This window comes from Megascapheus bottae, chromosome 22 (genome assembly GCF_031878675.1).
Source record: "Megascapheus bottae isolate mThoBot1 chromosome 22, mThoBot2.hap1, whole genome shotgun sequence".
NCBI lineage: Eukaryota > Metazoa > Chordata > Mammalia > Rodentia > Geomyidae > Megascapheus > Megascapheus bottae.
In genome coordinates, this window is record NC_143530.1 from 5,396,305 (window position 1) to 5,420,008 (window position 23,704).

The 23,704-nt window shown below is 45.3% G+C and overlaps 1 protein-coding gene across 3 annotated transcripts in view; it reads left to right on the forward strand.

The window, feature by feature from the left end:
• The window catches only part of Clic5 (CLIC family member 5), a 110,390-nt gene that overhangs the window by 13,668 nt on the left and 73,018 nt on the right, over positions 1-23,704 (forward strand). The window contains exons 3-4 of one of the 3 annotated variants that reach the window (XM_090355541.1): positions 2,394-2,509; positions 5,420-5,683. In XM_090355541.1, the coding sequence (XP_090211667.1) occupies positions 2,394-2,509; positions 5,420-5,683 (380 nt within the window). Of the gene's footprint in view, positions 1-2,393; positions 2,510-2,740; positions 5,684-23,704 lie in introns of those variants that run through there. The other 2 variants (XM_090355542.1, XM_090355543.1) reach the window with 2 other exon arrangements.

Consider the following 23,704-nt stretch of genomic DNA (forward strand, 5'->3'; position numbering starts at 1 on the left):
CAAGAAGAAAAAAATAATGAATTATGGAAGGTATAAAGAGAACCCCTGCACCCCTGCTGTTGGAAACGTAAATTAGAGCAGACATTGTGGAAAGCCTAGGAGACCTCCTAAAGATGAAAATGAGAACTACCACATAATCCAACCACCTGACTACTGGAAATACCCAAAGGCAATGAATGACGGAAGTAAAAGAAATATCTACACCTCCATGTTCATTTCAGCATTGTTCATATCAGCCAAGATGTGGAATCTACCTGTTTGTACCAGAAGATGATTGAATAAAGAAAATGTATATATACACACACATTGAGTGTTGAGATAGGAAATCTTGTTCATGTTTAACAACAACATGGATGAGCTTGTTCCATGAAATAAGCCAGGCATAGAAATCCAGATCCTGCATGCAAGCTGAATGAAGTCACAGAAGCAGAGGAGGAAATGGTGGTGATTCCCAGATGCCATAATGGGGGCAGGAAGAAGGAAAGTTTGTAAGGGGGAGGTGATGATGGGGGGGGTATGTTGAGAAAGGTGGACAGACAGCATTTCAGTTCTGAAGAAAGCATTCAAGAGCCTTATTGCACAACTTGGGAACTGCAGATACAAACAATGTACCATCTATTTAAAACTGGGTGATGGAGTAGATTCTATATATTCTCACCATATAAAAATATCTGAGGTGGTGAATGTCTTGGAATGGATTTTTCTATTTCATATATGTATGGGCATCAATCTGTGTGCCTTAAAAATAAACAATTTTAGGGGCTGGGAGTTTGGCCTAGTGGTAGAGTGCTTGCCCAGCATGTACACAGACCCGGGTTCGATCCTTTGGAACCATATACATAGAAAAAAGCCAGAAGTGGTGCTGTGGCTCAAGTGATAGAGCTCTGGCCTTGAGAAAGTCCAAGGACAGTGCTAAAATTCTGAGCACTGGCAAAATATATATATATATATACAATTTTACCTGTCCATCTTAAATTAACAGCGTATTAATGTAAGAATCATTCATTGATCTATATAAAAGAGGAAACTCATGTGAGGGACTCACATACAATGTTTTCAACATATGTTTAGGATCTGCCAAATCACTGAAGCATTAAATAGGAGGAGAATGGAAAGTAAAAGAAGAAAAGGAAAAGGAAGAGCTATCATCAGGTCAAAGAGTCTGTAAATTCCGGCTTTGCCTTAACAGAGGTAGCTAAAGCTCAGGAGAGACTTGGCGCCAGCGCCCCCTGGTGGCCCATCCTGACGATGATTTTGAATTTGATTATTTTTTGCTTTGTCAAGACAATTTGCCTTTAATAAAACTAATAAAAATGACAACAAATCCTGCGTGTTCATTGTTATTGCATTATATATCATTGTGGTTCAATTGCAAGCATCTACTATTTAGCCTGACACTATAAACCACTTACAAAGCATACATTTTAAATCATTGTAAAGCAGCATCAACAGTGGAAGTTCAGGGTCACCTAGAAGGGAACCTGAGCTCGCATCGCCATGAGAGAAGCCTGGGCTTGGCTTTCAGCTGTTTAAAAATGAACTTGATAACAACTGCTTCATTGCCCGTGTTCTTATACACTAAGAAAAAATTGCATGCAAAGGCCTGTTGAAAGCTAAAATTACTGCAGAATTCAAATACAAATGATCACAATTGAAAAATGACATCATATGACTGGGGGAAAACCCTTCCAAATGCACAGTTAAATGCTTCCTATTGCTTCTTTCTGAGTTCCCAAATTGATGTGGCTCATTGTGAGAAATTAACACTGAACCCACCTGTATAACCTGCCAGGCTCCAAGCTGCCATGCATGGATGCATTTGTGAGCCTTGGCACACAGGAGATGAATAGGACTGTGGTCAGCGAAACACACACACCAGCCTTGAGCAAAAAGTCTCACGAGATTGTGACTAGACACTAAGTTTAAGCCTCAGGACCAGCATGCATGCATACACACACACACACACACACACACACACACACACACACACACACACAGAATGACAGTAATAGGTAAAGAAGACATAAAAAAATGTGGTACCTACATACAATGGAATTTTATACAGCCATTCGAAAGAATATCATTTGCAGAGAAATGGATGGAGCTAGAACAAATCATGTTAGGTAAGCTAAGATCAGAGCCAAATAGTGCATGTTCTCTCTGATATGCAGAAATGAGGTCTAAAATGCACTGGGATATGACAAAATATACAAGATTCTACATACACACAGTGAGACCAAAAGAGGGTAGTTTTAGGAGAGAATCACAAAGGTGTAATGCCTAAGCCTCTTCATATTTAGATAAAATAATACATATATAATACATATATAAACAAATTCCTGAGATATGAAAACAAAAGGGTTTTTCTGATGGTTCTGTATTCTTTATACCTTAGATATGGTGTATTCGTGTGTACATCTGGAAGATCGGGGGAAGGGCACGAACTCAAAAAGTGCAGCAGTGGAGGGCACTGGACATCGGTGAAAGTGAAGATAAGGAGAACTTAAGGGTAGGTCCGTCCAGTGCCATCTTGGCTACATGATTAAGGTAGGGTCTGGCATCTTGTCTTCATGGTTGGGCAAGGTGACACCCACTGCCTCTCAGGTGATGGGCGTGCCCAAATCCCTGGAGGTGTGGGGGGAGTCACTTGGCTGATAGGTTACTAGGCCTGTCGGTCCAGTGCCTGGGGCTGGGAGTTGCCTGTGGTCCTGCCCTCTGACTTGTCCCTATTTTGGCCCAGACCAGCTTAGGTGCCATGACGCCCTGCCACATGTCTCTGTGGTCTCATCCTGTGTCCTGTCTCCTGGCTGCTGTCTGGTCACCGTGGCATTGGTGCTGAATTGGCTTGTTGGTATCGTTGATGTTTCTTTTTTCTTCTCTTTTGTCTGTTTCCTAAGTGTAGTAAGTGTATGTTCTGGCTGCTGGTCTTTGAGACTGGAGTCCATGGTACAGTCACTTGCCTTCTAATGAAGACTTCAAACTTCGAGATCTTAAAATGTGGCTTCTCTGTATTTTCACCTTACAACAAATTATACAACTTGTAGGTGGAAGATGGGAGGGAGAGACCGGGAGCGAATGAGGGACAGAGGAAACTGTAAGGAAGGAGATGTACTTATTACCTGACTCATGCCATTATAATCCCTGTATACATCACCTCTACAATAACAGTGTAAAATAACAGTCACTTATCTATTGCATCATCTTCTGTTCATAATTCTGCAGTATACTTTCATAAGACTGGAAGTAATCTTGTTTATAACACATGAGCAATGTGTTATGTGGTAACTTTGGAAATGTTGTTCGTCTGGCTCCGTTATTCTCTTATGGGACTGCTGTTGTGTACGGCACACATCATTGGTGGAAATATTCTGTGGTTGATGATCCGGTTTCAAACTAAGTGTGTGTTTCTCCCATGGAAAAATCCATCTGATCAGCCTCTGGACCTGCTATGATTTCAGTCCTGACAAAGCAACAAACTCCTCAGCCAGTGTCCTTCAGCATCCACAGCTATCCCAGGGAGAAGAAACCTGAATTCCATGGTCTTAAATGGACAAGAAGGAATGCTAAAACCCAGTAATCTAAGTCTCCATCACCGTTACCTTGGGGTTAAAAAAATAGCTAGCAAAATACAACCAAAGAGAAAAAAAAAAGAAAAAAAATAGGGATGAGCAGAAATTAATGAAATTGCAAATACGTGCAACAATAGGGATGATTACTAAAACTGGAAGTGATAGTAAAACAATGGTTTTTAGTAGTGGGGAGTGGGGGGGATGGAGTTGGGTCACCATGTTTAACAGGATATGGGCAAGGCAGCTTCATATGAAGGAGAACTTGAAAGCAGAACTTGAGGATGCCAGAAGAATCCAGCCTAGAGATTAGTGAGGGGGACGTGCATTCCAGATAGACAGAGGAACGATGAGATCACAGACACAGCGTCTGTACGTGATCTCTGTGGTTAAATTTGTGCGTGTAGACTCCTGCATATCCCAGATATCCCAGACTAGAGCCAATTGTAAGAATGAAACAAAACCAAACATCTTACCTAGTTCTATGTCCGTCAGGGATTTGGCTTCTCCTCTAGTCCACCTACCATAGTGAAAGTCAGCTGGAGGATGGAAAAAGTACCTTCCGTTTCTCTTGTTCAGTCCTGAGGTCAGTTTCCTGAACAGAAGGGGATCTCAGTGAATATGTGTTGACCATGAGAACCACATGGACGTGAGAGGGAAGAACAGAACACAGCACCATAAATTTCTTTAATCTCATTTGGGGGAGTCTGCGTGGACAGGTCCACAGGCCTGAGCATTGATCTTCTTTTCCTTCTGTCATGGCAGCACCTAGTGGTGCTTCCAGATAAGAAACATAAATGGATTTGTTACCTAACTGGAGCATGTGGGATTCATTTGTCATTGGGTATCTCCATTCACACAGAATTGTTTGTTTATTTTTCTGCTGGTCCTGGGGCTTGAACTCAGGGCCCGAGTGCCATCTCTTAAGCTTTTTTGCTTCAGGTGGGAACTTACTATATCATGCTACTTCTAGCTTTCTGCTGGGTAATTGGAGATAAGAGTCTCAGGGACTTTCCTGCCCAGCAGGGCTTTGAACTTTGATCCTCAATCAGCCTCCTGAGTAGCTAAGGCTTACAGATGTGAACTACCAGAGCCTGGCGGCATTGTTTCGTGTGATGAATTAGCTGTAAACAGATGGGCTGGCAGTGTGAATTGTGCTTCTCCACCGAGCTGCAAGACTTCTTGAACACTGCCAAAGGCCAGGAGGCACCCTTGGGAGGAAGCTATAATAGTGACAAGTAGCTGAATCTAAACATAGTTGAGTATAGACTGGGATAGAATACACTTTGACTTCTGGCTTATCCCAAGGATCTTAAAGTATCTGGCAACTCTCCAGAATATCTTTAGGAGTGAAGGAGTTAAACAAGTGTGTAAACTTTATCCTTTGTCCAGTGGACTTGTGGTTTGCTTATTAAGGGCTCCAGTAAATGATTGTTGGAGACGTGACATTGATAGCCAGGGCCAGCCATTCAAAAGCCCATCAATTCCTCTGCCAGCAGTGTTTCATCCCTAGCTTGCACTCACTCCAGATCTGCTCTGCTCTTGCCTGGGAACAGGATTCATCCGATCCAGTGGTCATGGCTGATGCAGACTACAGCAACCTCTATGACACAATCCAAAAATCTAGGATCTACGAGGCCCCGGACCAGCTGGGAGAGAATGAAAGTCCTTTGTCCGAGGCAGTCCATGTAGATGTGAGGTCAGAAAACAGTTTGTATGACACCGAGCTAGAATACCACATCTATGATTCTGTGTCAGCCTATGTCTCCGGGGGCCAAGAGAACGGCCTAGCCCCTGCCCAGCCAGAGGCAGAGGGCTACCTTCTGCCTGATGAACTGTGTTCTGACACTCAGGAGCCTGCACCTGAGGAGCCTGCAGAGGACAGGGGCATCTCAGCACAGGAGGTAGAGCCACCAGCGTGGAACTCAGAACTCAGTGGAGGGGAGTCCTGGGAAAATGGGAACCGAGAGAAGAAAGACCTGCTGTCTCCTTCCAGCTTTACCATCCAGCACAGCAAGGCTTTCTCCATCAGCAGAGACTCCCCGGCCCGCCACTCTGAGGCTTGGGAAGACAAGGAAGCTGTTTCCATGGACCCTGAGATCTTCCTGTTTGTGAAGGTAAGGGCACGCATGCACACGTAGGGTTGTAGCTGTCGTCTCACCTTCCTGCTTGGCGTCAGGAAGTGCAGTCTGATGGTTCTAGGGTTCCCCTCCACACCCCCGGAGTAGCTGATCTCAGAATGTACTTGTGATTGCTCACAGAAGAATGGATAAGGACATTTAAAGTGTGCATTTAATCATTGACTTGAATTAAAAAATAAGCCCTGGGCAGTGGATTATTTTAAACGTTTACCTGGGTCGGCATACATTGCTGCTCAAACCCTTGCCTTTGGGGCAGAAGCAAAGAGCTTGTTTCTATCTGGTTAAATTTTCTTCATCGGGATCATTTTTCAAAATGAATGCAGGGCTTCTGAGGGAAGTCAGGTCCAGGACTGCGTGGGGAAACTTCCTCCTGGTGCTGCTATGGATACATTTGCTTCAGGCACACGGCCAATAACTGCTACCTGTGTCACCAGCCTCAACATAGCTGGCGTTCAGATGAAGTAATCTGATTTCAGTAGTACAGTAAGCTATTAGGCTAGCTGTGTGCTATGTGTAATGCCTACAATCCTGAAATAAAGAGCTCCGGTGATTTCTGTACTAGAATGGTATGATCATACATAAGGTCACAACGATTGTCAAAAAGTATTTGCTAATTGAAAGCTTTAATGTTCTATACTGTGTGTTATCTCCCTCTCTTAGTCGTTTTGTATATCAATTATTACTCCATTATCTTGTTATAAACCCTTGCAGTTGCTGTACTTGTTGTTTTGAGATATATTCTCGCTGTGTAGACTGACTGGCCTCGAATTAGTGATCTTCCTGCCTCCACCTCCCAGGTGTTGGGTTATAGCTGTGAACCACTACATCCACATCTTTAAGATCCTTTTGAGAGGTGAGTGCCTACATGCCTTGCCTTGTACTATACTAAGCATTAAGAAGAAGAAAGGATGTGTAAGATGTGTTTTTGCCTCAAAAATTTAATAGCAGCTAGCTGCTCGTGGCTCACCCCTATAATCCTAGATACTCAGGAGGCTGTGATCTGAGAATTGTTGTTCAAAGCCAGTCTGAGCAGAAAAACCCATGAAACTTACCTTCACTGCACCATCCAGGAAACAAAGAGAGACAGAGAGCAAGCAAGCAAACACACAAGCAAGCAAGCAAGAAAGCTATCGGTGGAACTGTGGTTCAAGTGATAGAGCGCTAGCCTTGAGCAAAGGAAGCTCGGGGACAGAACCTAGGCCCCCAGTTCAAGCACAGAAAGGAAAAAAGAGGAGAAAAGAAAGAAGTTAGGGAAAGACGGAGGGAGGAAGGAAAGAAGGAAGGAAAAGAAAAAGAACTAAAGAGCATGGTACAGGCCACCATGGTGCTGAGTTCTTAGTGATTTACTCCATGGATGGGGTCACAATGAGGACTGAACAAGGAAATGCATGCAAGTTGCTCGGTACAGTACCTGACACTGGTACATCTCAATATGCCGCAGCTGAAGTGATTACTTACCATAGGAATTTAAGCTTTGCACAAAGGAGTTTTCATTTTACGTGCAATGCCTTATTGTTAGTAAACATTCCGTAAATATCATTCTATTCTGACACCATTAGAGCTCTTGCTAGTCAGGGGATTCAGACGCCACTTTATAACAATTTGCTGTGATATAGTCCCAGACCCACTTTTTCATCTTTGAAGCACGGTCCTTCTGGCCCTTCTAGTCCTTGATTCCAAAGTACACAGCCCCTGCCAGCCCTTTATCAGTGTGCTTACACATGGAACCACTATCACCCACTGTGGGAAATGGGCCACAATTACTATCTCTACCTTTGGGTGTGGTGGGGAGCGGTGTCGTGAACCTAACATGTCCACTCTCGGCTCACGGGAATACCTACCCCGGGGACGTGCCTGTTAGGGTCATGGTACACAGAGCTTGGTCTGATGGCTCTCTCAGGCAGCTGTGCACAAGCTCTGTGACCAAGAGCTCTACTGAGTGTCTCTGAGACTCATAGCCTAGAAAGGTTTTTCTAAGGAACTGACAGGATAACTCATCTCAGCATGGCAGAAAGCAAAGCACCAAAGACTGGCAGCCTGTCACCATTCCCACGGCACAGGCCACTGACAGCCTGTCACCATTCCCACGGCACAGGCCACAGGCAGCCTGTCACCATTCCCACGGCACAGGCCACTGACAGCCTGTCACCATTCCCACGGCCCAGGCCACAGGCAGCCTGTCACCATTCCCACGGCACAGGCCACTGACAGCCTGTCACCATTCCCACGGCACAGGCCACTGGCAGCCTGTCACCATTCCCACGGCACAGGCCACTGACAGCCTGTCACCATTATCACAGCACAGGCACACAGCATGGCCATCACAGAATCCAGGATGGGCTCCCAACATAACTCGTGTGGTCTGAGGATATTAGAGTTAGGATAAGATGAAAAGCAACATTTCTACTTCATTAAATTCTCTTAAAGGCTAGTATGGTATATGTTTTATAGTATATAGCATGTATTTTTGCAGTAGTTGCTCAAGGCTGGAGGCATGGCTCAAGAAGTATAGTGCCTGCCTAGTAAAAAAAAGAGGCCCTTGAGTTCAAACCCCAGTACTACTGAGAGGGGGAAAGAGAGAGAGACAGAGGTAGACAGCCCAACAGACAGACAGCAGGCAGATGAAAGGAAAGGAGGGAAGGAGAGAGAGAGGGAGGAATGCAAAGAAAGAGGAGAAAGAATTGACAGATAAGCAACTGAAAAATCATTTCTACTTTATGCACAGTAGTTCCCAGATATCTAACCTCTTTATTTCTATGATTAGTCCAACGTCTAGGCATAAAGCTCCAGGTAAAATTAAGATTTGTGTTTATTTGTTTTTCAACTGACAATCTGGGTATATCCAAATATTTAGGTCCTTAATCTCACATTGACTAAATTCTGTGGAAAGCAAGCTAGCTAGTAAGATGCTGGTTTCTATGTTACCTCTGAGTAGGTCACTATTTTCTACTTTGTGGAAGTGAGGGGACAATGATGGATTCAACACAAAGTATTAACTGCTGTTAGTTTGATATCATTTGTAGTTGACTATGAGTTTGAGTCAAGCAGAATCTGGCTGAAACAGAATCCTTAAAGGTCTTTCAGTTTCATAATCCTCTAAGAATGGTGTGCTTTTTCATCCCTCATAAAGACATGTCAAAGTACAACGTAGAAAACATTTGTGAGAAGACAGCAAGTCTGAGCCTGTCTCCTGGGCCCCATAATCCTTTCACAGAACCAAGGAATGAAACAGTAAGCAGGTGGCAATGGAGATTTCTATTCTTTTTTGTGTGTGGGGGTCATGAACTGGCCTGGGCATGGTCCTGAGCTCTTCAGCTCAAGACTACCACCCTACCCCTGGGCCTGGGCACTGTCCCTGAGCTCTTCAGCTCAAGGCTACTGCTCTACCCTTGCCCCACTTTTCATTTTCTAGAAGTTAATTGGAGATAAGAGTCTCAGTTCCTTTTGTGCCTGGGCTGGCTTTGAACCTTGATCCTCAGATCTCAGCCTCCCGAGTAGTTAGGATTACTGGCGTGATCCACTGCGCCCAGAGAGATTTCTATTCTTGTCCCAACTTGTTAATTAGAGAGCCAGGAACCCATCTGAGACCTGCTTTTATTGACAGCCAAGGCTATGTGCCCATGTGAGCTGGTTTGCTTTGCAAATCAATGTCACTGAATCAAAGACGTCACAGGAACCCAACGACATATGTCAGTGGTACTGGTTTTCAAAGAGGTTAACAGTATCGTCACTGTAAGGCAATTGTGAGGATTCTGTCTGAACACACCAAGCATTGCCTGCACACCTAGCGTAGAGGACCCACATTCAGGGGACACAAATCCAGCAAGGGAGAAGAGCACTGAAGCCCACAAGAGGCCAATACCTTGCCCAGAGCTGTCTGGATGTCATTAGCGCTTGGGCCCCTGGGGCTCTCAGCATAGCACTTGTGTTTGTGTCGGCATTGTTGGTGCGGGCACTGCTGACATTTCACCAACATGCTTTAACAAGGAGGCCCAGGAACCTCCTAGAACAGCATAGAATGTTCTGTGTCACAGACGTCTGGAAGGTCCCACAGGGTGTGCATGGTGAGGGGAAGAGCAGGGGCCTTGCCCAGCTCACGTGCACTACGTCTTTGTGTGTCCGAGGAGCCCTCTGAGGCGCCACAATCTGCCTGGGAAGAATATGTCGCATTCTTTCCATCGTTGTTTCTGCCAGCCATTGTCTTCCCAAGAGATTGCCTAAATGGTGGTTGTACGAAGGAAGAAGGGAGAGGGGAGAGAATACTATGCCCAGAGATCTTCAGAGAGTAGGGGAAGTGAGAAACTTGGGCTACATGCCTTCCGCAGAGACCAGAGGCATTGCAGAGCAATGCAAACTGAATGAGAGGAAGTAAAGACCTGGGAAAGCACCAGTTAAGTACAATCATGGCATCTCGAATTCAAGACCTTACACACACACACACACACACACACACACACACAATCACTCAAACCCTATGCGTTACGCATCGCCACAAAGGTAAAACTGTAAAGCGATGGAAATAGGATCTAGGCATGGTAGTGGTGGTGATGGCTGCCTGTGAAATCAACAGTCAGGAAGCTGAAACCAAGGGGTCTTGAGTACAGGTCAGCATGGGCTATATAGCAAGTGCAAAGCCGGCCTGGGTTGCACAGGAGACCCTATCTCAAAAAAAAACATTATTCTCTCACGGCCTGAAATTAATGTTTTGACTCTGTCCAAAAGCAAGAAGGAGGAATTCTTTTCCCTTTCTAACTCTGGGAGCCCCTAGCTTTGACTGCTGGCTGCTTTGCTCCTATCCTTGCTTCTGTCATCACACTGCTTTCTACTTCTTATCTCCACCTGCTTCCCCTTCTCTTTTCCTATAAAAACTCCTCACTGACTCGAGGACCTGCCCTGCCCCGGGGTGTGTCTCATCTCAAGGCTTTAAAGACTATTACTTCTACTGCAGTCCCTTCCCAAATCATGTTTTAGACCACTTACACGTTCCAGGTGACCAAGTACTTTGGAGGGCTGTTCTTCAAGCCCAGCACACCCCTGAAGGAGGAAAGGGTTTGGGGGGAAGCATGGAAACTTCTGGACATGGGCGGCAGCTCCCAGGATCTGTATTTCCCCACATCCAGTGAACTTTTGGGGATGTCAGAGAATTGTCTGTGCACCCATCTCCTGAGATGTCCCAACATCATCCTAAAGTGAGAGGAAATCAGTCTTCTGAGTGCTGAAGGGATGTGGAAGTCAGAGGAGTCACCCCGTAGTGGGGTCAGACACCAGGAGGTATTGCCATCACTAATTCAATGCATCCTGGTGTCTGGGCTTGCCTTTGTTTCTCTCAATGGCTGTGGTTTACCAAACAGTGTTCCATCAACAGACAAGGAAGCCAAACTCAATGAAGTGATCAGAAGAAAGTGAGGAGTTGTCAGTCCCAGGGAGAGCATAAGCTGACTGGCCATTCCAAACATTTCACCACAGGTTTTCCTTCATGTGGCTTCCAGTCAGAGGTGAATTAGGAACAGTGATGAGGAGGTCAGGAGCTATTTTCAGAACTCGCACTTTTGTTAAAGGGTGATTCCCTGGACTGTCAGCTTCTTTCCAGAAAGAATCCTGTCTTGCTGGCTCTGTGGCTATGTCTGGTAGAGCATTGGACTTGGTGCCAAAATCTCCTAAGAATAACCCTTTTTAGTCATGACTTATTGTTATGGAAATAGATTTCTACAATTTTGTGAACAGGTGTCCATAAAGAATGTATACATATGTATATGTACATACACATATATGTGTATATACATGCATACACACACATATACCTACACACAAAGTGCTGAGGATTGAACCCAGGGCCTCATGTAGGAAGTGATTCATTTTCTGTTTTCTGAAAGAGATTTTGCAGACTTGATATTGTTTCTTTGCTAATGGCTTGGTTGGAGTTACCAGTGAGCTTATTCTCACTAGGGACTTCTGGGTGGGGAGCTCCCTGATTGCAAATTCCATTCGTTTACCTCTTCTCTGGTCAGTAAACTTGGTCACCTGTGTTCTTCCAGTTTGTGGTTTTATCCAAGTTGTTGAAACTTGAAAGAAATGTTATTATAAAAATAATGAACATAGAGGTTACATAAGTCTGATAACGAGTCATTGCATTTGTTATCGTTTATCCTCATAATGTTTTCCTTTTACTTTCTTATCATATAGTAAATATTGATGTGGTAATTTTAATGTCCTTTTATCATTTTAGTCCTCCATACGTTTATATTAACTGATTGCTTTTGCCCTTTGGTGATGAGTTGTAGTTTTAAGTTCTATACGTGCTTTAGTAACATATTTTGGCTCCAGGCATCTATCTAGCCTTAACCCAAATCATAACCCTAATTCCTAGCCCTCACCTCGGTCCTAACCTTAACTGTAAATGGATATTGGGATTTTTTTTCTTTCCCAGACCTGGGGCTTGAACTCAGGGCCTGGGCACTCTCCTTGGACACTTTTTGCTCAAGGCTAGCAAGGAATCAAACCTAGGGCTTTGTGCATGCTAGGCGAGCACTCTACCACCAGGCTATGCTCCCAGCCATGGATAATGGGTTTTTAAACCCTCATCTGGAGTAGCTTGGCTTCCTTTATAAAATAATATCCTGTCAAGGACTGTGCCCTGCACACTAGGTGGTCGTTTTGCTCTGACTACTGAGGACACCAACTTAGGCTTTATGAGATGCTGAGACTATTTCTCTGCACTTGGTGTTTTCCTCTCAGGCACTCACAGAGCTATAGGTTCATAGGTCTACTGCAGATCTCCCCAGCACACACTTGTACGTTCTCCCCCCCCACCTCTGAAAATCCAATAGCTTTGATAGCATCCTAACAAGAAGTTGAGATTGTCTCCATCAACTTAAGCTCTTTATGCATTTGGTTCCAGAATATTGGCCCCTTGAATTCAAGTTTCCCTGGGGATTTGGAGTATAGTCATGAAGTTACACTGGCTAAAGTCCATCGAGAGGATGATGTGAGATGACAGCAAAAGGTTCTACCCTGGCCCTTCCCATCCTCATTAAGATTGTGCTGTTCTCTGCAGTGATTCTCAGCAATGAGGAAATAGGAAAACAGGTGCCTCAGCAAATTATTCCCTGATACAGCATACCTGTGAAGACATTGGACCATTTGAGCTCCGAATATCCATCTGCCTGGTGACACCATGATTTCCTTTGAAAAGTGCCAGCAGGGTGGACTTTGCTACTGCCCAAATGGTATACCCTTGTCAAGCAAGGTCGCAGTCCCCAGGCATTGGTGTCTAGAATCCATTTGTGTGTGAGTAGTAATGGGTACAGGAGAAAAAAAATGTGTTTATTTTCATCTCCTTTGGGTTCTGCATGGCACTCCCTCAAAACTGGGAAGCCATGCATGTGAGCACAGCATCTGTTTCAGTTCAGAAACCAAGTGATTTGTGCATTCTTGAAGGGACAGAGATTCGAAACCTAGGCTGAGTGGCAGGTCCCTTCCCTTCCCTCATTGTGCCAGGCCTGCCAGAAGCAGTGGCCTCAGCTAGCAAGCCCGGTGGGCAACAGTAGCATGGCAACTGCTGAAGTAAATATGTGAACACATTGTTTAAGAAGCAGCAAATGTTCTGAGGTTTCAAGCTTCACACCCACAAGGTAAACTTGTGAGGTATGCTAAATACCTGGCAAGAGGGGCTTTTGTTCCTTGCACTTCAGCTGAGTGGGACTTTGAGTTTTGTTTATTCTTTTCCTCTACAGAAATAGTTTTGCTGGGCTCCTCTGTGTTGGAAAGAGTGTGGTGAATGGTCCTTTAATATTAACAAGACCAACTCCTTCTTAGATACTGGCTCTTCTTAGATACTGATTCTCCTAGAATTACACCATTTAAAAGGACAGCCGCTGGTCATAGGTAGCTATTTTAGTTTAAATTAAGATGAAATAAAATTAAAAGTCAGTTCTTTCCTTACACGAGCTGTATTTCAACAGCTACATATAGCTAATGGTGACTATGTTGGAAAATGCAGACAATGACTATAGCTGTTGTTTTAGAACATTCTAGAATGCTCTGCTGTTAAAGAGTGACCAGACTTGAGTCTAGGACTAGTATGGAAACCTACTGGTTATGTAGTCATTGCCCTTCTTCTTGATCTTTAATTAATGTGTGTATACATGTATGTGTATGTGTATGTGTGTGTGTGTGTGTGTGTGTGTGAGAGAGAGAGAGAGAGAGAGAGACAGAGACAGAGACAGAGAGACAGAGAGAGACAGAGACAGAGAAAGACAGAGACAGACAGACACAGAAAGAGAGAAACACACACACACACACACACAGACAGAGAGACAGAGAGCACACACAGAAAGACAGACAGAGAGAGACAGAGACAGAGACAGACAGACAGACACAGAGAGAAACACACACACACACAGAGGGAGAGAGAGAGAGAGAGAGAGAGAGAGAGAGAGAGAGAGAGAGAGAGAGAGAGAGAGAGAGAGAGAGAGAGAGTCCTTGAACCCAGGGCCAGGGTACTGTCCCTGAGTTTTTTTTCTCAAGGCTAGTACTCTTCTATTTAAGCCATAGTTCCAGCTTTTTAGTTGTTGCTCTTAGTTAATTGAAGACGAGAGTCTCAAGGCCTCTTCTGCTCAGCCTGGCCTGGAACTGTGATCCTCAGACCTCAGCCTCCTGATTAGCTGCGATTACAGCCACCAGCACACTGTTGGATCTTTATTCTCACCTGAAAATAAAAGGTGGAGTGACCAGACGTAAGAATACTGTAGAGTTGTTTGTGCCCACAAAGCAAAGAAAGCTGCAGTGGTAGAGCTCTAGCCTTGAGAAAGCCCAAGGACAGTGCTCAGCCCTGAGTTCAAGCCCAGGACTGGTTAAAAAAAAAAAGCAAAGAAAAGAAAGGAAAAAGGAATGGCTGGTAATTACAAAGAAGCACACCATATGACAGCAAGGAAGGTTGTCTACAATTAAGGAAAGAGTGGCTACCAATTCCAAGAAGGCATAATGGTGAAAGTTGAGCCATGCACTTGTGAGTTCAGTAAATTCTTCATTTAAAAAGACACAAACTTCTGGGGCTGGGAGTTTGGCCTAGTGGTTAAGGTGCTTGCCTAGCATGCACAAAGACCCAGGTTCAATTCCTCGGTACTACATACATAGAAAAAAGCCAGAAGTGGTGCTGTGGCTCAAGTAGTAGAGCTCTATCTTTAAAAAAATCCAGGGAGAGTGCTCAGGCCCTGAGCTCATGCCCAGGAATGGCCAAAAAAAAAAAAAAAGAAAAGAAAAGAAACAAACTTCTTTAACTGCAAGGATGTCTGTGGCCATTTTTTTTCTCCTATGGGTCCCTTTACTACATCACAAATTAACAGATTTATCTCTGTCAATAAAACTTTATTGCACATGAATTCTGAACCTCACGAGTGGGTAGTGAGAGAGGCACACTATACATTATGGACTTTCTATGAGGTGGTGGCTAGATGGTCAAACGAAGATCATGAAGAATTTAGAAATCAGTATGATTGATTCAGTACTAGGGATTTCAAAGATGTCCAGCAGAGCTGCAAAATGTGGTTTTAACTTCATATCTATGCATAGCTATATAACATTTGCACATATAATACATGCAAACATTGTGCAATATACATTATACATTTGCATATATGTACATCTATAATATTTGCATAGATGTAAACATCCTGAACACTCTGGTTCAGAAAAAGGATATTCAACCCCTCCCCCATTTATAAGGAACATTTAATACTATAGTTTGGATAGAGCATAGGGGTTTACCCATCAAGACATACAACAAAGAAAATGATACTTTGGGATGGGCCTGGGCCATAGGAATTATAGCTGGCTCTTCTAGCATGTTTGATCTGCCACAGGGAGCCACTGAGGGCCCAAACGAGGAGAGTGGAAAGTCAGAAGTATCGGGGGGGGGGGTGGGGGCACGGACCTGACTGTGTCTATCATGAGCTTTATACCCTGTTTCCCTCATATTATCTCAGAGCCAAAAAGGGAGTATAAGCCCTGCAAGCTTAAATATCTGCTAGAAACTGCCAGCCAGACTTCTCAGTTTGCTTTTCCGAATGTCAGGCATTGCCCATGCATTTATGGGCACAGACTCTGTGAAGTGATCATAAAAACAAATAAACAAAAACATGCGAGGGGCCTCAACCTTCACCTACCCCTAACCCATGCTGCCATCCCCAGAGAGAACAGTCTTCTTGATCTCATCAGAACTAGATGGCGGCTTGGCTGACTGCAGAGCACCCAACCAGGCCATGTGAGCTCTCTTTTCCCTGGGTGCTGTATGATTCTCAGAGGTTGTAAACAGTCCCGTCTCAATTACGGTGCTGGGCAGGGCAAGGCCATGGAATGGAATGCCTCTCCCCAGGGTAAAGTGCTCAGCCTCCTGAGGCAATTGCTCCCAGCAGCCCCTGCGCCCAACTACTAAAAATAGACTCCATATAAAACCCGGCTCTCAGGCTGTGGGAGGAAATAGTTGGCTGGCAGAAGCGGCAGAGACTGTGATAAAGTGCAGCTTCGTGTTTTCCACACATCTGGGGACATGATGTATCCCCTGACCTCACTAAGGTTGACATCCTTGATAGATTTCCTGGGTGGCATGGAAGGGACTTTCGCAAATTACGGAAGGCCTCAGAGGTTATAGAAAACCTTTCCAAGGAGCTAAGTGGGGTCATGCAGGAGCAGTGCCCCTCCATTCTTCTACTAAAGACTTCCCTCCTTCCTTCCTTCCTTCCTTCCTTCCTTCCTTCCTTCCTTCCTTCCTTCCTTCCTTCCCTCTCTCTCCCCCCCTCTCTACTTTTTGCTGGTACTGGGGTTTGAACACAGGGCCTTACCCTTGTTAGGCAGGCAGTCTACCACTTGAGTCCCATCCCCAAATCTTTCTGCTTTCATCGCTTCTCAGGTAGAGAGTTGCCATGCTGCCACAGCCAGCACACATTTCAGCCCTCCCACCCATGTCTCCAGCGTAGCCGGGTGACAGGCCCGCGACACGGTTGCCCAGCGTGTCTCTTTTGAGATGGGGGTCTTGATATCACTTTGCCTCTTCTAGCCTGGTATTGTGATTCTCCGAATCTCCACTTCTCCAGTAGGCTGGTAGGACAGGGTGAGCCGCCATGCCAGCTTCCTCCCATTTCCTTCTCAGCAGTGGAGGTGTGCCTTGTGGGTTTTCTGTCTGTTTCCTAGCTCCAGGGGCAGGGATGTGGCCTGCCTCGTGTCTAGTGCTCGAATAATTGTGCTCATGCACTGAGCTGTTACTGCCAGTCCTGCCCCCCTCCTCTCTGTCTGTCTCTGTCTGTCTTTCTCTCTCTCTGTCTCTGCATCTGTCTGTCTGTCTTCTGTCTGTCTGTCTGTCTCTCTGTCTGTCTGTCTGTCTGTCTGTCTCTCTCTCTCTCTCTCTCTATCTCTGTGTCTCTCTGTCTCTCTCTGTCTCTGTCTCTCTGTCTCTGTCTCTCTGTCTCTGTCTCTGTCTCTCTCTCTCTGTCTCTCTCTCTCTCTCTCTCTCTCTCTCTCTCTCTCTCTCTCTCTCTTTCTTTCTCTCTCTCTCTCTCCTCCCCCCACCCCCAGGATGTTGGCCTTTCTGTATGTGACCTATGTCCCTTGCTATTTCTTGTTCACTTTTGTCCCTATAGGTAGTAGAGACATATTTCTATCTTTTCTATGAAACTTGACCTTTCTGACAGTTCCCTGCTTAGTTTTAATAGCTCTAATCTCCTATGAATGCTCCTGCCAAGCTTCCCGTACAAGGCTGGCTGGCGCAAGGAGGCCAAGCCAAGCATCTCCTCTTCGGGGTGGGCAGGAGGGAGATTGTCCCCTCCCCGCTCCAGTATCAGAGCCAGAAGAGCTTCACGCAGGCCTGGTGCACACACTGGAAGCAGGAGCACCCCCAGACCTTGGGGGTGCAGAGGAAACCATCCACAGCATCCACCATAGCGCCAGGCTTCTGGTACTCCGCTGAGAGGTGGCATCAGCGTGGTGGTCAGAAGATAACCTCTCAGGACATTTCTCCACTTGATCCCTCCTCACACTCCCCCAGCCACCACCCCCGCTGTGCATGATCAGATCTGTGGTCAGCTTCTCCAGGGGCCAGCCATAGGCCTCCTGTGGAGCTGCCTTGGGATTCCTTCTGGGCTGCAGTGTCTTCTGTCCTCTGTCACCAGACGGCAGGCTCCCAGCTACCTCGTCTCTTCTCTGCTTGTCTTTTTAGACAAATTTGTCTAAAATCCCTAGCACATAAGTGATGCTATGTCATTTTCTTTGCGGGTCTGAGGTTATTCTTCTTCGTGCTTTTGTACTTTTCTTTCAGCAGGCTTCCAGAGGCATCTGCAGAGAACTGTCTTTCAACCGTCATGCACTCGTCAGGGAACTGGGTTGAAGCAGGGCTCTGAGCTGCAGGGATTTGCAGCTCTCATCAACCTGTACAAGGAGCTGTCAAGAAACCTCTAGCATTGCTTAACACAGCATTTCTCCTTTTGGGGAACAGGAACTGTAATGTACCATGCAAAGGAATGAGTACATGGGGACATCTTAAGTTTCCTGCCCCAGGCTGTTCACACAACCTCTGAGAACAAGGTGTGAACTTTCTAGCTGCACAAACCCATGCTTTTGCCCCTGAGATGTTTTGTACAACGCATTGTTTTGTTACCCGTTGCGATCAATGCTGTTGATTCTTCCAGCCAGGATTCCCATAGCTATGGTTCTTTCCTGTATCCAAAGGCCATATGAAAATTGGGATTCTTTCCTGGGTCTGTTGATTTCCAAAGGCCATTTTTTTTTACCTAGGTGCCATCTGTTCGTCCTTTAAACTTCTCTCAAAGAGAATTCAATGACTGCACACTTTCATTCTCTCTCTCTCTCTCTCTCTCTCTCTCTCTCTCTCTCTCTTTCTTGCGCACGCGCGCACGCGGTTTCTGAGACAGATAGCGTCTTATTATGATACACTAAGACTCAAGATCCTCCTGCCTCTGTTTCCCAGACAGCTGGAATTATAGACATGAACTCAATTGTATCTTGTTCAGGCAACTATCTTCTGTCCCCTAAAAATAAGTGAGAATGAGAGAGAGAGAGAGAGAGAGAGAGAGAGAGAGAGAGAGAGAGAGAGAGAGAGAGAGAGAGAGAGAGAATAACAGAGAAAGGAGAGTGGGTGAACTTCTTGCAAAAACATGAGTAAGACATATGGATTTTTGCCATTTGTAATACATATCATTCATTTTTATGGCTATTACAACTGTCTGGTTGAGGTTATGCCTCGGGGTTAAACATGCCAGGCAAGGAGTGGGAACCATCCATCTTCCCAGGATGGAGGAAGGATGGTAGGGAAAGATGGTCCAGGGCTTCTCTCTCTAAAGACTCTCCTACCAAGCAACCCCTAAGCCACACTGTTTGCAAAGCAAAATAGCACTGATGTCCTCAGTCTCTTATCTCCTCCTGTCTGCCTTATTCTGGAAAATTCAGATAGGAAATCCTCAGGAAAGTGCCTTTGAACAGCAAGTGCCTTTGTCTTTTTCCCTGGCTCTGACCACTCCGGTTTCCATATTCTCAAATTTGAATTCTCAAATGATAGTTTGACCTTTAGCATCCTTGCCTATCAGAAAGGGTCTGGAGAAACCAAGCAGGGTGAGAACAGGGGACTGGGGTAGTGGCTGAGTAGAACGAGGCACACAGCAGCTCAGGTGGGAGTGGGAGCTCGCTTACTGGGAGCTCACTGGAACAGAGGGCTGCAGAGCAGGCGGGAATATTGGAGGGTGTCAGGAGAGCTGGGCCTGGACACATTCCCAGAGTCAGGAGGGTGTGCAACTGGGGCACACTCGGATGTTTAGGGGGTCAGAAATTCTCCCATTAGAAAGAATGATAAAAAAGTTCTCCTTAATTTGGGTATCAGTTTATTTTTTCATTCAGCTTTTTGTTTTCAATTCAGGTATCTTCCTTACTAGACAAGGAAACTATACACCCAAAGGCAATGACTAACCTTCCACAGAAGCTCCTCAGATGAAGCCAGCACAATGGATCACAGCAGTGATCCTAGCTATCATAGCTCTTCAGGAGGCTGAGATCTGAGGACTGTGGTTCAAAGCCAGCCTGGGCAGGAAAGTCCATGAGTTACCTCCAATCCAATTAACTACCAAAAGAGCTGAAGTGGTGCTCTGGATCAAGTGGTAGAGCATTAGCCTCTTGAGTAAAAGAAGCTTATGGGGGAAAAAGTCTTCAAATGGGAACTCAGAGCAGAAGGTCATCTCATTGTCTGGGGAAACAATAGCTTCTGGTCCCTGGCATCATAGAGGGTGCTTGGAGTCTCTGCCATGCCCGGTGTGCTTAGCTCAGAGATCACACTCACTCCCGGCCAGTCTAGTATGAGTCACGGGCCCTCAGGCCGGCAGTTCCCACATCCACCCAAAAGAGGAAGGGAAGGAAGTAAGAAAAATAAGAGTAAGGTAGTTGTTTTATCCTGCTAAGTGTTGTGAACTTCAGTACATCCCACCAGGTGGCAAAATTCTAGATGTCATTTCTCCTGAAACCGTAAGATTTCAAACATGCAGTAGGTGGGAACAACCTTTTCTAAACACGATTTTTAAGATTGTTTTCAACCTTGTTTGTTTTTCTGACCCTCTTGGAACTGCTTATTAAGTAAGCTAATTCCTCTGGCAAACTTGGTGGAAACTTGACACAGAGTCTTGAGGGTGCCATTAAATATGTAAGAGGGCATTTGCTCTCTGAGGAGAGTGAGGGCAGGGGTGAGGAGAGTGAGGGCAGGGGTGTGGCACCTGCCTGCTCCTCCAGATCAGCAAGCTCAAAATGACCTCTTTGAGGCACATGAGCTGGTTCCCCATGGGGCTTTGGGCAAGCAGAGCCCCCCAGAATGAAGTCTTCACGCAGGGGGAGTCTCCCTGGTGCCTCTGATGAGTTTTGGAGGTCTGACATGGGTTGTCATTTTCACATAAGTTTTCACGATACTATTTTGAATTCAAGCACTTCGTCTGGACTCCATAAGATTGCATTTCCAGTATAGCTTTTATTACTACTGTGATCAGCAAAGGCATGTCTGCACATGTATTTTTGTACCTTCCATGAATATGGTCTTCTGAAGATGAGGGGGTGACTGTCGGGCGAGAGAATCAACTTTCCCCAAACATTTTCACGCAGGCTTACTGGAAGAGACCACATTTCCACTCCTGGCTGGTCTGTCTGCTCTCCAGATGAGAAGCAAATACATCACCAGATTCCTATTTACCTTTGATCTGTGCCCTGAGACTGCAGCCTTGAGGGAAGTAGAATTACCATCCACAGTCGGATAAATGAGAAGTCCTCTTTTAGGAACATTTCTAGCCAGGCTTGGTCTTTAGCCAGGTGAGGATTTGGCTAGTATCTGTCCTCTAGAGAGATCACAGTTTCTACTGACATGACTTCCTGTTTTCTCCTTGCTCCACCTCCCCTTTGAACAATGCCCTTAGGGAAGCTTCAGCTACTCAGAGTCATGGCCAAAGCAGAAATAGGGTGTGAAGTGGCTATTTTTATCAAGGGGTTTACTTTTGTATTCGTCAGAATGCCTTGTTATGAAGTAAGCAGGGAAACTTGGAGCCACACCTGATATGTAAGCAAGGAGCCCCGAAGAGAACCAGAGGGGGGTCTGTGTGAGGGGCAACGTGAGCAGACCCCCAGCCACTGGAACTGTGGTTCTGCGTGTCTAATGCCAGGCATAGAAGCCAGTGATGTGGTCATCGTTCCTAGCATTACCCACGCTGTCCATCCCGTGTGGAACATTGCACTTGGCTGGCATTGCACACGATGCATCTGTGAACTGAGGGATGAGCTGCTGTTCGTGCAGACAATAGCTGGCGGAGGAGCCCTGTGCAAGGTCTGTGCAGAGAACTCACCTAGAGTGCTCCCCCCACACTGGGAAATGAAGACACGCAAGTTACCAGGACTGTCTGCAAGAAGCCAAGAAATGCCAGCAGCGGGATAGTGGTGCCCCGTTCTCAGAGCTGTCTCTTGTGCCTCTCCTGAGTGTTACAATTGTATGCCCATGTCAAAGCACCACCCTCCCGTTTGTATTTATAAATAGCACATTAGAAATTGGCATTCTTGGATCTGGCAGCACGGAAGGGTCCAGAATGAGTCTCACTGTGATGTTCCTAAATCTCAAATGTATCTTTCTCTTGAGGTCAGCTTCATCTTATTTCTTAGGCATTGTGGGTAGCTGAGGACATGGTAACTAAGTCAACAGAGATACTGATCTGGTGTTACAACCTATGTTTCAGCTGTGTGATTTGCAGCTAATGTCTCACTTTTCTCATCTAGCAAATGGCCATGGAGAGTACACACCTTAGAAGGTGATAGCCGTAGCTTTCGAATGAACCAGCATAAACAAAACATTCCACGTGCAGGCATGGATGTGCACACAGCTGGGATCTCAGCTGCTCAAGAGGTGAGGACTAGAGGACAGGGGTGGCTGGGCCAACCTGGACCACGTTGGCAAGATACCATCTCAACAACAAAACACTGCAGCGTAGCACAAAGGGGCAGCCTACTCGCTACTCCAGGACTCAGTCCCCAGGACTGCAGCACCAAACTGAAGTGCTTTTCACAGTAAGTGCAAACCATTTTTGCTTGCAGTAGTCTTACCACCACCATCGCCTCTGGTAGCAGCAACCAAGAGGCAAAGACATTAACCACTGTTTATAAGTTGGCTCGGCAGCATCATATGACAAAATCTGTGTGGCTTACATAGTTCTAAAATTTACTCTTGCCTCTCGATGAGTCTCTGTATTCCTGGGGAAGAAACCATGTAATTAAGAAGGAATGTGCCTTAGAAATTTGTGTCCTTGGCCTTTCTACTTGAATGATACGTGTGACCTGTTGGAGAGAAGCAGGTGGTGGAGCGGGCAGCGGAATCATTAGTTTGTCTTCTTGACTTGTCTCGGTTGATGCTGCATATAAAGTGACCACTAAATGTCTCATGTCTCTGTTTCCTGTCATGCCTGCCAATTCAGAGACCAAGCTCAATAGACATGTCTCCTTGGGATCAGAGGCATGCACTCTTTATATTTAAATATGCAATCCGTTTTGGTTATGATGGTCTACTTCTCTGTTTGTTCTTCTGGTTCCTTCCATCCCTCCCCTCCCCCCCTCCCCCCCACACGGAGAGGACCTAGGGAGAAGGCATCACAGGAACATAGCGCCCTCTAGAGTCTGCATTGAAGGGAGCCTGGCCCGGCAGTTGCACAGCCCCTACCCATCTCAGTGTTGCAGACAGCTTAGGGGGATCCTGAATGTACTTGGCTTTGGAAATAAACTATGGAAATAAACACCCAAAGCAAACAAATAAACAAAGCGGAAAAACTCTGTAAAACAATAGACACCTAGAAACCTAAGTAATGGAGGAACCCACCAGAAAAATGCTAAGTCCTTCTCAGCACAGTAGCCCTTATTTATTCCAAAGATAAGCTTAATATTTAATGCAGAGATACAAACTTTTCAAGGCTTTTATACTGTAATTGAGAAAAATGTTCACAGATTTAAGAAAAACTAAGTCAATTTCTTCAATATTTTAAGTTTTTAAATGCTTTAGTTTATAGTTGAGTTTATTATTATCCCGAGTGTGAGTCCAAATTAATTTAAAATAGAACATTATTTTCTCCTAGGCAACACTCATACAAAGTGACAAATCATCTGGCTTACCCCACCATAAGAAATGAAACCACAAGCCCAGAGCTTTTGCCTGTAGTCAAGAGCTACTTGTACTTTCTAGAGCACTAGCTCTAATAGTAATGGCAGCAATTATCTTTAATAAAAATAATAACAAGCATGCATGTACTGTGTCCCAGGAACTCAGCCATAACCTACACTTCCTATAATCCTTGCCACAAAGAATCGAATAAGTTGTTGATTACTGTTACTTCCATTTTAGAACCAAAGAAATGGTGACATACAGAATCAAGTGACTTCTCAAAATTCAGAACTTACTAAATCCTGTGCGCTTTGTATTGACAACCATAGGCC